Raw genomic sequence first — 14,442 nt, 5'->3', positions numbered from 1 at the left:
AAAAATATGTATTGACTCTGATTCTTTTCTATAATTTAGAGATTATTATATATGTTGTTATTTAACAGTAAGCATTTCAATGATGAAAGTTTCCATTGCTCTATCCAGCCTATGCTTGATGTTCATGCCATTAAAGAATGGTAATGAAGCACTCAGTCCTTGGCTCACTCCAAGAACACAATAAATCTTCGTTGTATGTGCTCCCCTGAACAGCTTGTTTTATACTATAGCAGAGTATACATTTTTAATACTTTGTTTTAATATATTGTAGTTCTGTTAGACTTTGCTATTTATTATTAGATGGCTTCAGTTTCAGATATTATTATTATCTAAAACTTCTGTAATCAGATGCCTCACTGTGTTGTGGGTAGAACTTTTCAAAACCTTTGAAAGACCACTTAGAATATATATGTATATATATAAATATAAATATATATATATATATATATATGCACGCATACATATAATGGAATATTACTCAGCCATGAAAGGAATGAAATCTTGCCATTTGCAACAAATGGATGGACCTAGAGGGTATTAAGCTAAGTCCCCAACCTTTTTGGCACCAGGGACCAGTTTTGTGGAAGAAAATTTTTCCACAGACCAGTGGTGGGGTCGGGGGGGGGCTGTTCTAATGCAAGTGATGGGGAGAGATAGGGAGCGGCAGATGAAGCTTCCCTCGCTCGCCTGCCACTCACCTCCTGCTCTGCAGCCAGATTCCTAACAGGCCTCAGACTGGTACCAGTCCACGGCCCGTGGGTTGGGGACCCACGGGCTAAGTGAAAGGTCAGACAGAGAAAGACAAATACTGTATAATTTCACTTTTATCTGGAATCTAAGAAAACAAACGAATAAATATAACTTAACAGAAACAGATCACAGATACAGAGAACAAAGAGGTCATTGCCGGAGGGGAGGGGTTTGGGGTGGGGAGGAAAGACATAGTTGAGGGAGATTGAGGTACAAATTTCCAGTTGCAAAATAAATGAGTCATGAGTATGAAATCTACAGTGTGGGGAGTATAGTCAATAGTTATGTAATATCTTTGTACGGGGATAGATGGTAACTAGACTTATCAAGGTGATCATTCTGAAATATTAATCACTATGTTGTGTTATAGGAACTAACATAGTGTTGCAGGTCAATTTATACTTCAAAACCAAACCAACAAATAAACTCATAGAAAAAGAGATCAGATTGTAGTTACCAGAGGTGGGAGGTAGGGGGATGGGGAATAGGATGAAGGTAGTCAAAAGGTGCACACTTCCAGTTATAAGATAAAAAAGTACTCGTGATGTACAACATGATAAATATAATTAACACTGCTGTACATTATTCATGAAAGTTAAGAGAGTAAATTTTGAGTCCTCATCACAAGGAAAAAAAATTTTCTATTTCTTTAATTCTGTATATGAGACGACAGATGTTCACTAAATTTATTCTGGTAATCATTTCATGATGTATGTAAGTCACATCATTATTCTATACATGTTAAACTCATATAGTGCTATATATCAATTATATCTCAATAAAATTGGAAGAAAAATATAATGGACTACAATATTAGACACAAATAAGCAGTGCCATCACTAGGTAGATATGTAGACCAAATTATTTTCAATGCGATGGGGAGAAGGATCAGGGAAAGCAAGCTGACATGACATGTGGGAATCAGGACGTAACTCTGAAGGAGAGATCCAGGGAAAGCCCAGGTTGATCAGGGGAGGAGGTACCTGGATACAGTTGGCGTACAGGGTAATTAATGTCTCAGTTGAGTGGTTTAGTGACTGAAGGAAAGGTTTCTTCAAGGAGTGAAATTGGTTCCTACATTTTTGGGCTTCTAAATTTCTAGAGAGAAAATTTAGACAATTGACACAGAGTTTGGAGTTAAACTAGCAATAAGGACACACAGAAAACCAAGCCAGAAATAGCAGGGAAACCATAAACCATAGCATATATCATTTTGGTTATATTGAAATAAATTATAGTGAAAACACAAGCCACATATTTGTGAAAGATACTTGTAATATACATCACTTAAAAATTATTGCTATCAAAATTATATAATTATGTGTTTAGAAACAATAAGAAAATAAAAATATCTGAAAGAAAACTGTTCCAGACATGAATTGGCAATTTGTGAAATTAACTGAGTGACGCATACACATAAGAAAAAAATGCTTAATTTCACTAGTAAATTCTTCAAGAAAATCTAGAGGAAATAATTTATAAGTAAAATATCTTGAATTTTAAATGCTGACAATAATATGGTGATTTTTATGCATGTTATTAACCCTAAGTTAGCTAACAATATCCCATCAAACAATAGCAACAAAGACTGCAAATCAGATAATGTTGGTGCATTGCTATTTTGAATGTATAGATTTAAATAATGGGTGTTTCTATTTCATATAAATTATCATCAAATAATATTCTTTAAAAATAAGCACATATTATTACTGAAATTTATTTAAACATATTTAAGTAAGAAAATGTTTTCTTAGATTTGGTCAGTTACCTTCACCCTTACTCTACTATCCAAGTACTAGAAAATTGTGGGCTGAGAACAGTTTAATGATTAGAAAATTGTAAAAATAATTAAAACAGCAGAAGCAAAAGATATTTATTTTATTCCTCCTTTGTGTTGGCTTCTGTTTTGATTCTCACATTTGGAACTGATGACCTGAAATCTAGTAACTCTCACTACTATATTCTTTGAGAAGCAAAGATCATTGAGTGTAATTTTAGTTCAGTGTGAAGCTTAAAAAAAAAACTGGAAAAATTATTCATGCTTTTTTTGTAATTTTGAAAAGGCCTTTTCAAATAGTAACTTGATGATTAACCAAAATTCAGTAAACAATATTTTGATTTAAAATCTAGGCTATAATCAATATCATATTGAAGGCATGCACACTTATAAATTTGAGTATAATTATTTTTGTTTACATTTGTTTTTTAATCTCCTATGTATTCATAATATTTTACCAAATTAATTATTATATCTAAATATTGCACATTCCATTCCCCATTTGTAAAATATTTGCTGCTTTTCAACAAGGTATGAGACACTAACCTAGACACATGGGATATTTTAGTTAATGTAGCATATGAAAAGATTATAATATCTGAAAATTGTCAACCAGAGGTACCAGTCATTGCTGGAGGAAGTTATCAAGAGGATGTGACTGCTGGTTAACCTGCACACTGGACCCGGGCAATTGGAGGCTCCACACCCACTCTCCGCCCTTGGGAAGCACCTTCTGCCCACCATTCCCACACCAAGGAGTTGTTTTAAAGACACAGCCTTGAGAGAGTAAGGTATGTTGAGACCATCTGGATTGAATACGTGACTGGTCCCAGGTAAGGCTTCTATATAAACCTTTAAGATTTTGGTGGGAGATTGCAGAGATCTACTTGTCTTAAGGCCACAAAGGCAGGTCTCACATGTAAGATTCTTTGGTTATTAAAACTGCCACATATTAATCTGGAGTAGCCTGCCTCTTCTCTCCTTGTCCTATGTGTACAGGGTCCAGTTTAAGAACCAAAAAGAATTCTAGTAGAAGTGGGCAGACAACAATTAGATGACCAACAAATTGTGTATAATGTTGGATGGTGATATTTGCTGAGAAAATATTTATTTTAAAATAAATGTGGAAAAGAGAAATGAGTTTGGAGGATTGCAGTTTTAAATAGATTGTTTAATATAGTCCTCATCTAGAAAGTTAGATTGTTTAATATAGTCCTCATCTAGAAAGTGGCATCTGACCCAAGACTTACAGAAAGTTACACAGTTAATTTCATGGATATCTGGGGAAAGATTGTTCCAAAGAGAGTGATCAGCCAGTTCAAAGGGAAAAATGTTAGCATCTTTAAGGAACAAGAAACCCAGAATAACTGAAGTGACATGAGTTAAGGATATAGAGGCAAATAAGATCAAAGAGATAATATGATCGAGATCTAGTAGATCATTTGGGAGGACTGACTCTAATTTTGAAGAACAGTTGATAAGTTTTGAGTCAAGAAATGAGATGCTCACCCTTATCTAATTAAAATAAACAAAAGAAAAAAGAAATGCAACCCGCTCTGTATTTGGTGTTCAAATAGATGGTAGGGGCAAAGGCCAGTAAGAAAGAACACTTAGAAGCATATTGCAGTTATCCAGGTAATACTTTTAGGCCAGGATTGTAGCAGGAGACGTGATGAAAAGTCATTGTATATCAGATAAATTTGAAGGTACAGTCAACACGATTTTCGAAAATATTGGATATGAATGAGAGGAATGAAGGATGACTGTAAGGTTTTTGGCCTGGGCAAGTAAAAGATCGATTTGTCATCAACCTACATAAAACAGGTGGAGAATAGGATAAATTTTGGGTGAAAATTAAAAGTTAAAATGTGGACATATCCCACTTAATTAGACATGCAAGTGGAAATTTAGAATAGTTGTATATATATTTGGATTTTAAGAAAGGGGTACAGATGGGAGGTCTAAATTTCAAAATTTTCAGTTTATGTCTGTAATTATTGCTATATCTATTATCAAGATACAGATATAGATATGTATAGTAACTGAAAGAATAAGTAAGATCATCAAGGGCCAGGATTTAAATAGAGAAAAAAACAGTTTAGAGCCTGGATTACTCCAAAATACGGAGTTAGGAAGAAGAAGAGGAACCAGTAAAGAAAACTGAGTAAAATAAAAGAAAAAACAGAAGAATGAAGAATCCTGGAAGCCACTTGTGCTTTTGCCAGGATAAAAGGAATAATCAGCTGAGGTCAGTTCAACCACTGGCTAAGGTAAGATGTTGTTACTTTTTTTGTTGTATTTGTTGGCTTGTTTTTGTTGTTAATGCTCTTTAGTTTTCTTTACTAAGTTTGATTTTTAAGTCATTGGAATCTATTTCATATGTCTGAGAGCAGGATTGAATGTAATAACATTCAGGTTGTGTGTTAAAGTTCTAATAATGTAGGTAGCTTCCTCTCAATGAAAAATATTCAGATATGAATATAGACAGATATTATATTTTCTGAAAATTATTGAACATGCAAAATAAAACAATGATTGTTTTAATTATATTTGGAACAGTGGTTACTCAACTGGCTTTAATTTAATTCTATCTCAAGTGTAAGCAGTCAAAGCTAATTAAGTTATTTTGTTTGAAAAGTAAGCACACATTAAGTATTAATTTTCCTCAGATATTACCAACTCCACAGTCAAAGAGAATCAAGTGATTGAAACTAATATTATTGAGTGTATTGTGTGCATTTAGTGAAATAAAATTAACCAAACCCAATAGGGTAAATATTTTCAAGTCTATTTTTCTGGAGAAGTTAGGTAATTTTTTTACTTGCCAGTAAGGAAATAATAAAATCTCATCTGACTCCTAAATACATTTTTCCACTGAAGGAATTTCAAGCATTACTGGAAAATTATGGGAAGTATCAGTATTACACAGATCTGGTAATTTATTTGATCAAATCTGACCCTCCAGTTTATGGCAGAAACAATCTGTACCTATTAAGTATGAAATCTGTTAACTCTGCCCTTATGAACACTCCAGTAGTACATCATTGATTTCCAGATGAAGGAAAGGAATAACTCTGAAATTAAATTCAATATTTAATTGCCAATAAATGGTAGTTAAATTAACAATTCTTCATAATCGAGCTTAAAAACTTAATATGCCTTATCTGGTATCAATATGATTTTCTCATAGCAATTATAGGTCTACAACTGAAGCTTGGTTTGTTGTGGTGCTCTTAGTATTTATGGCATGGTGAACTCAGGCAGGCAATGCAACTACCAATTCCCCCATTTCTGATTTGACATAATCTCTTCTTTTATAAATAGTTGTTACTCATATGGTAATTATGGGCCTTCTTAGAATGTGTTTACTTATTGTCACTTATCCCCCTGGTGATTATAGAATAAATGATTATAAGGGGCATTAATAGGCATCTAACTCATTTTTTCTTACTACCTTAAGCCACTCTATATAATCCTCCTCAAATATTTGTCTGATTTATGCAGGAAGATTTCTAGCAATGGAGAAACTAATTACTTATTAAGGTTAAAAACTAATACTTTCTTAACTAAAACTAAAAATTTTCTGTTTTCTGGGCAATTCCAATTATAAGAAATTTTCGATTATTTTTTAAATACCCAGTATGTTTTTGTTTTCTTAGCATTAAATTAAACCTTTAATATGTGTTAGCTACTGGTGGTAAAATTATTGAAATAGTCTTGGTCTTTAAATATTTTACAACATAGTAACAGAATACATAAGTGCCTATTTATAAGTTAATAAGTCGTTGCTATTTTAAAAGCCTTGCTAACAGACTAGTCAAAGCCAAATTTCTATATAAATTCCACCTAGAAATTACCCTGGGCAAGATATTTGTTCCTCAAAGGAACAATAATACAGGAGAAAAAGAGGATAATTCATGACATAGAAAATGGATATCATGTAATCTCCTTGTGAAGTTTCTGTCTTTCAGTTTAGGTTTTATTCTCCAGACTAATCCAGGGCAAGTTTTCTACATTGCAGTCTTTCAAAATTTGCAAATGATTACTATGCACAATTATCCCTCTCTATTCTTATTTCCTATGTCTTAGGTTGTCCATATTCTGTTTTCTGGACAGTCCCAATCATTGATAAAACTTTACATTCCTTATCTCCAGTCTACCTGTCACTAGTTTTTTCAAGATTTCTTCAAATACAATGGCTTCCAACATCCTCAACAAAATTATCAATAAAAAAAAAAACTCCACTAATTTGTTAATGCACATTTTAAATGTTATCCAAATTATATTTCATCAATTATCTAATCATAAAGAGAAAAGTTGGAACTATCATTTCTCATTCTGAACTATACTATTGATGAAGGAAGAGTGGTTTAGATTTTTTTCCTCATCTACACATCACTGACACATAGTTCATTTACTCTCAATAAATTTTACTGGTTGATCCCATAGGAAAGAATTGTACAAAAAAATTAAATTGTTCACAAGTATATTTATAATATTTTTGTATTGTAAATGTGTCTCACATCCTTATTGATGGGTAGACATCAGTGATTGAATAAACACTTGTCCATATTCAAGTGGTTGCAGGAGAAGATCACAACTTGTACCAAAGCTCACTATAGTCCTACCACATTCTATTTCCAAATTACATGCAATAATTTAGCTGCTTTTTCCCCTGAGTAAATCATGTTTTACCTTTAAAGATGTTTAAAAAATGTTATAAGTGACATTAGAACTGCTTCTAGGAATTAAATAAAGTGAAATTTATTTTTATAAATACTATTTTATTTCACAAAAATATAAAAATATAAATATACATTTATAAAAATATGAATGAATTAACAGAAAGACATTCTTCAACTAAATAAATATGGCAGTAATAGTCATTCCTATTTCTTTAGAGATATATTTTTTCATATTAATTTACAAAGCAGTTGCACAAAGTTTCATTTAATAGTAAAGGTGACTGTCAGTCAGTTAAGAAAACATTATTTATAAAGTTCTTATATCTAAGCCAAGGCACAAAAAGCCTTTTATGTACTTTTTATCGGTTATTGATGTGATATACTTTCCTTCAGAGATTGTTAGTCAAAGAGGGTGAACTGGTTATTATTACTTTTTAAAATCTATGTCATTCGTGTTCATTCACAGAAACTTACTGATTAAGCAAACTTTTACTAAGACAACACCTAAGTATTGTTTGTAATTTTGATTTTTAAAAAATTTTCCTCCAAGGAAGAGAATGCAGGCCACTCCATCTAGTAACAAAGAGAGTACTTCCACTGATGTCCGTGAAGTCATACCATACTCTTAATCTCGGTCACTATCATCACCCCCATACATATCAGCAAGTTTTTTAAAACGAGGCCCCCAGTCGCTGAGGTAACCATAATCTTGGTTACAATCTACTGTGGGAGATTCCAAAGAACTGAGTGAATCTGCTATGGAATCATTCCCTTCATAGGCGTACGTTGCCAGTGAATCATAAGGAGGTGCACTTGGGTCTGAGTCATTTTCTTTTAATCTTCGATGGATAAAATCTTGCACATCAATATTTTCCCACAGAGGTACAGTCCTCCTTATCTGAAAAATTGTTTCAGGCATTACATCCCTTCTAAATTTACTATCTTCTCTTGCTTCTGGATTCCTTAATGTGCCAATGTCGAAAGCTTGGGTATCTTCTTCCCCGCCGCCTTCATCATTGTAGGTCACAATGTTGTCCCGGACATCGTCTTTTGAAATTATCAAAGGTTCCTTTTTTCTTTGCCTCTTCAATGCAGCAAACAGCACAACTAAAACTATTAACAAAAACAAAAAAAAAAACAAATACAACAACAACAAGAAGAAAAAACCAAAGAGAGAAAATTGTGAGATTCCATGATTCGGGTTTAAATTAATATAGCGCACTTTTGTATTTGTGACCTTGGTGTGGTGTAAGAAGTGTTAAGTTCATTTGGATATAAAGAGTAACTATCCTACACAAATACAGGATGATTTGGGCCAGTGACTGGATGTACTATATTGATAAAGAAACAGATACTGCAATGCCATTTATTTACTTTCAAGACTCAATCTCCTATGGGGCTCTGGCACTGAAAATCTTCAATTATGGCGAATGCATTTAGCCAACTATAAGTATGTAATACCTCATTCTTCCCCAATGCATGTTTGTTTCAAAATACTAAAATTCTAAAGCTACAATCATTATTATCCCAAGAGAAATTCAGTACCAATTTAATATTATCTTAAGGACTCAAGGGAATACAGGCAAAGTATTGCTCACATATATGCATATGTCATGTGTATATATATGTATAATACGTTATGTGAATATATATCATACATATGTACGCACACACACACATATATATATGCTACTAATCTCATCTATTCCCATATGTCACATCTGTTTAGTTAATTTCTTTTATTGACCTGGTTTTGAAAGCCTGCTTAAAATCTGAAATATAACTCTGTAAGCTACAATATAAAATTAAAAACTCAAACTCATCCTTACCTTGTTCTCATCTTACAGATATTACCCTATTTCTGAGGACTTCCTTGATACATAGTTGCATTCAAACTTTGGGGCTGAAATGTTAATTGTGCTCCCTGTAAATGCTGTATTATTATTTACATGCTTATGTTATCAAGTTAACTATGAACTTCCCCACATATGACATACTTCCTTATTTCTTGTTATACTACTGGAATTTAAATTATTATGCATGTATTTGACAATGAACATTTGAAATATAAATATATTTTGAAATTAAAAATTACATTTTAAAACATAAAGATCACATGATTTCCAACAAAATACGTTTCCATAGAAAATGAACCAAGTACATAATTTTATACATAAGAAAGTTAAGAATTAAAGAATATTTTCCAAAAGCATACTTATACATTTCTGGGGAGAAATAAAAACCAGGTTTTCCTTACTTTATGGAAGTTAAATGTTTTGTCAGTACTACTGAAGTCTCACTGAAAAATAAGAACATGTTGCCTCAGAAACCTACCATTCATTTTCTCAGTCTTTGTTTTGAGATTACACAAACTCATTTCCATTGAGACTGCACTTCACCATGGCCCTTGAGGCCTCTGTAACTACACTTAAGGCCAATACAATGCTATTGTCATATTGGCCAATACATTTTCCTCAGCTCTTACTAACTGGTAATAAGAAAACAAAAGATTCATTAGAAGTATCTTCACTAACCTCTGCAGATCAGGCTTTGGGTGCCGAGCTATATTCAGAATCATGTTGAAGACATTTTAAAAAACTTTTCATTAATAATGAGACATATCTATACTGTCTTCTGTTAAAGGATGATCATAAATTAAGTCCAACATAGACCTGAAATCCACAAATCTAGTGAATCATGCAGTAGAAAAACAGGGTTCTTTCTAAGTTTAATACTGAATGAATTAATTTATAAATTCTCTATGCATAGAAGAACAACCATATAGTCAAATAGTTTTAAGGGTTTCTTAACTAATATAATGTTTACGAACTTTCACAAATGGTCCTCAGAATCTGCTCTGAGGGTTTTCTGCTTTGTCAGGCCAGAATTATCTGCTTCTTTTCCCTTGACTGAGGTTTTTAATCTGGTGTATGTGAACGAAATTCAAAGAGACTAAGGTAAGGAGTAGAAAAAAATGCTATATTCTGTAATATAGAAAGTTATATTTTCACTATAACTTGAATTTAACATTTTTTTCTATTACGGATATCAGCATAAACTGTAGTGATAGTAACAGTATGTGTGACTTTTAAACCAATAGAAATCACAGATACTTTATATTGTATTATAGTTAGGATATATTACAAATAATCATTAGACTTGTTCTAGAACAAAGCACATACGACAATAATTAAACACGTTTTGCTTTTATGTATTTTGTTTAATTTGGATAAATGTATTTCCTTTTGTGTTACATGTCTTATTTTTATAAATTTAAATTATTATTCTAAATAGGTCCATAGCTTCATCTTCACTATGAAAGGTGTCCAAGGAACCAAAAAGATTAAAAAGCCCTGCCCTAGGTTTTAACCCGCTACTTTGCCTTGAAACATATATATAAACTATGAATTACGTTTCTTCAAACTGTATAGCAGGATAGGTCTAAAATATTATTGTCCATGCTATATCACCATTTTGCAAAAAGCAGACTCTTCTAACTTCAGAGATATAGAAACTATGTCCAGCCATTAGTATAAAGACGTGAAATAACAGCAAGGATGCTTAAAGAACTTCTATAATGAAACCTTATGAGTTAGAACCCATTTTAACTAAAATAATAGAAAATCATTCCACATTTAGGCAATAAATTGAGAAGGTAAAATACAGGAATTGTGTGCCTTCTATATTTCCTGGGGCAGAAAGATGGCAGACTTTTCAGAATAAAAGAAGCCTTCTAGGATTTCTGCGTAGAGAAAAATATTATCCAATTTAGTTGGATAATGTTATAATATCTAAACCTATCTTTTTGGGTGGATTATGTTCCCTCATGTATGCATGCATGTCTTTATGTGTTAGTATGTGTTATATTAATATTGAAATTAAAAAATCAAATTTGAAATATACATATTTCCATATTGTCCTAAATTAGGAAAGTAGAACTATTTGAGCAAATAAAGCAATATGATATCAGTAGCACTTAGCTAAAAGCGTAAGCCAACATTTAATCTCGATGAGGATACAAAAATATTTTATGGAGGAGTTGAACTTTCTAGCAGCAGGTGGAGATGTGGACTGCTGCTGCTGCTGATGGTAGTAGTGTGTTAAGTTCTAAACCATCCTACGAAAATGTTTTTCTAAATAGTTGGATCATCATAACTGAGACAAATGTTTTCCCCTCACTTTCATCAGTTCCCCACTGAAGTCCTGCAAGAATATCTGGCCAAAGGGATTTTATCCAGATAGCCTGAGAGGATTTGCAGTGAAAAGGAGCCAGCACATATGAGCATTGGGACATAAATTTGGCTAGCTCTCCTGCCCTAAGCATTCATTTTGGATGAATATTTGATGGAAACAAGTTTTGGGGGAATGTGTTACAGTGGAACAACTGTTTAATTGAATTAAATCATTGTCCTGTTAGGGCATGCTCAAAGAAAGCATTTGCACTTGGAAGCAGGACTTTATTTAGAAAATATTGCTGGAGTAGGTATGACCACAATGCCATAGTGATATTTTAAGAAATGAGCTTAAAATTTAATTTGGTGTGTTGTGCCTACATTTAACAAATTTTATGAAAAAAAAAAGTTTATCTTACTGTGACAAGTTAAATGCACTGGCCAATTCCATTTATGATATACATAACTTAGTATTTGTTAGGAATATTATTTGTAAAGTAGTCTTTTGTTTTGAGGATAATGCTTAGAAAGGTGGATTCTGAAATAGAATAATCTGGGTTTTAATGCTAGTTAAAACACTTTCTGAATGAGTGACTTTGTGTAAGTTATCTAACCTTTCTGTAGAAGAATAAAAGCATTTACCTTATAGAGTTGATATGAAAATTAAATCAATTATTAAATGAAATGTCCTTAGAAATGGGACGATCTTAGTTAACACTAAACACTATAAATATAAAACATATTTTAAAATATACATATATATCACTAGCTATTATATCCTTGTTTTCGGTCTCTTTAAAGCTAGAACTATCCACAGTCAAAAACTCAATTGTTTTTCAATTGGAAGAACAATTTTAATAACAAGTTAAAATTTTCAGCCTTTAGCTCTAAAGAAGAGTGCTTTTCAGTGTGCAATCACTGGGTAATGAGGGAGAGAATTCCTTGAGTTGAATGAGCATATCTCAGGGGCATATCTTTCAGGGGCATAGTTTACCAAGTAGTATGACGACACAGAGAAGGATAGCGATGAGAGCTCCTGTGCTCAGGCCAGCAGAGAGGACCAAGGCCTCGGCATTGCAGGACTGCATGTTACCTTGATTATCACAGGCACACACACGAATGGTGAGTGTGCCAGTGCTGCTTTGGATTGGATAATCATTGTCAAAGATTAAAATTGGCAGCAGATACGTGCTCATTTTGTTGCGGCTATACCCATCTTTTCTAGTCATGATTCCTGCTGTATTATCTGAAAAAACAAAAAGTCAGACCAGTTTTAAAATTTTGCCTCTTAAGGTTTCATAATATTTGTCTTCAAAAATGTTCTGTACCTTTATTATCTACAATGGTGAAGTTTGGATTGAGGGGAAATTCTGGCACTGGTTCAAAGAAGAATTTGTGGCCTCGGGGAGGATCATCTTTGTCCATGACACTGACAGTCTGAATCAACTAAAACCAAAGAAAAATTAATTAAATAGAGCACACAAAGCAACTCTTGTTATTACAAGATATTTTAAATCAGTGTTTGAGCTTTAAATATATCACTGAAATTAAATACTGAAATTAAACAAAAAATTCCATTTTCAGAAAATTTTGCCAAGATTTTTTTTGTAGTTCTGTCTAATGTAACTTATTTAACGAAGAATGAAAAATGCCCATCAAGTATCAGTTTGCAGAGCACCTCTATGGATCATTATCTGATTCCTGGCCACTATAGTATCCAAGAAAAGAAAAGAAAAATTTGATCACGCCAGTCTTTTGTCTTTTAACATTGTTAATATATACTACCAGCCCATTTTATTATGAATTGGTTACCAATATGTTGCCTCCATGAGATAATGATTGTTTCAAAGGCAAAGGACATAACAGAGGTGTTTTTTTTAAAAAAACAAAAGTGCTTAGCACAACCACTCCTGGAGATTAAGGAAACTATAAATATAGTTTTGGGAATATGAGCAATATGCCATATAATATGAGAAGGGAGAAGATTTTAAAGCTGTGGGGCACCATAATTACAATCATATTGCATACTTTATTCAAATTGTTTGCTCTTCTTTTTAATGGTATTTGCAAAATTTAGAAGAATATACAAATAAATTCTTCTAAAGTTTTGTGAAATCATTGTTGAATTTGAGAAATTATAGCACCTCTCCGCTGTGCTCCCTGTAGGTCAGAGGTGTACCATAGTGTGAAGATGGAGCAGCAAATGACAGGTTGGGCAGAAAAATTCCATTGAGCATTTTATTGTGGATAAAACACAGAGCTACACATCAGGGTGCCTGTTTTCCAGTCCTGGGTCTGCCGTCTGTGTGATTTATAATTACAGTCATTTAATTACCATTACTTTCAAACTTCTCTTCTACAAAAACAAATAGTGGCACCACTTCCAGGTATAATAGTCTAACATTCTGTGATGAAGAATTATTAGAATTTCACAGTAGTTTAATGTATCCATTGTTTTGGTTATTGTGTATCTTCTATGGCCATACCAACCTGCATACTCACTAGTTAATACTTTTTCCTCTTTGATATTAACTATAATTTTGTTCACTTTATTGACAGAGACACATGTAACCTTATATTTCTTTATACAATACTTCTGAAAGTGCATAATTATTAATATAAACTTGATATGATTTTTCTCCTTACAAGATTGGCACATGACATAGAAAAATTTATATAAGATCTAATATTCTTGCTCAAACTTCTGTTCCAGAATAGCAGTAATGTAACAAATATTTAGTAATATTTTAATCATAAACATCATTGATCCTTTCATTGTATGACTCTGAGTTCTTGAAATGATTAGATGAGCCATTGTTTAAACATATTTTAAGAGAGAATATATATCAGTAGCTTGACATCTATATTATGTTTTATTTTTAACCTTGTTAAATTTAACACGAAAATTGTTTTCCGATTATATGAACAATGACATAGACATGTTAATAGCAGTAGTATATATTAAAAGAATTTTAATTAGTTAATATCAATTATACTTTATCATTATCAAATATTAATTTTGTAATATATAAATAACTCACATGAAATAATAAAAAAG

At 32.4% G+C, this 14,442-nt stretch overlaps 1 protein-coding gene across 5 annotated transcripts in view; it reads right to left on the bottom strand.

The window, feature by feature from the left end:
• Positions 1-7,051: 7,051 nt before the first annotated feature.
• The window catches only part of CDH9 (cadherin 9), a 79,487-nt gene continuing 72,096 nt past the window's right edge, over positions 7,052-14,442 (bottom strand). For 2 of the 5 annotated variants that reach the window (XM_060007095.1, XM_060007096.1), the window contains exons 10-12: positions 12,713-12,821; positions 12,379-12,630; positions 7,052-8,325 (exon numbers count right to left, since the gene is read on the bottom strand). In XM_060007095.1, coding sequence (XP_059863078.1) covers positions 7,838-8,325; positions 12,379-12,630; positions 12,713-12,821 — 849 coding nt within the window. In that variant the 3' untranslated portion in view covers positions 7,052-7,837. Of the gene's footprint in view, positions 8,326-12,378; positions 12,631-12,712; positions 12,831-14,442 lie in introns of all 5 variants that reach the window. The other 3 variants (XM_060007093.1, XM_060007097.1, XM_060007094.1) reach the window with 2 other exon arrangements.

The sequence above is a fragment of the Delphinus delphis genome, chromosome 3, assembly GCF_949987515.2.
Source record: "Delphinus delphis chromosome 3, mDelDel1.2, whole genome shotgun sequence".
NCBI lineage: Eukaryota > Metazoa > Chordata > Mammalia > Artiodactyla > Delphinidae > Delphinus > Delphinus delphis.
The sequence above is the reverse complement of the archived record's forward strand: the minus strand, read 5'-3'. Positions and strand labels throughout refer to the sequence as shown.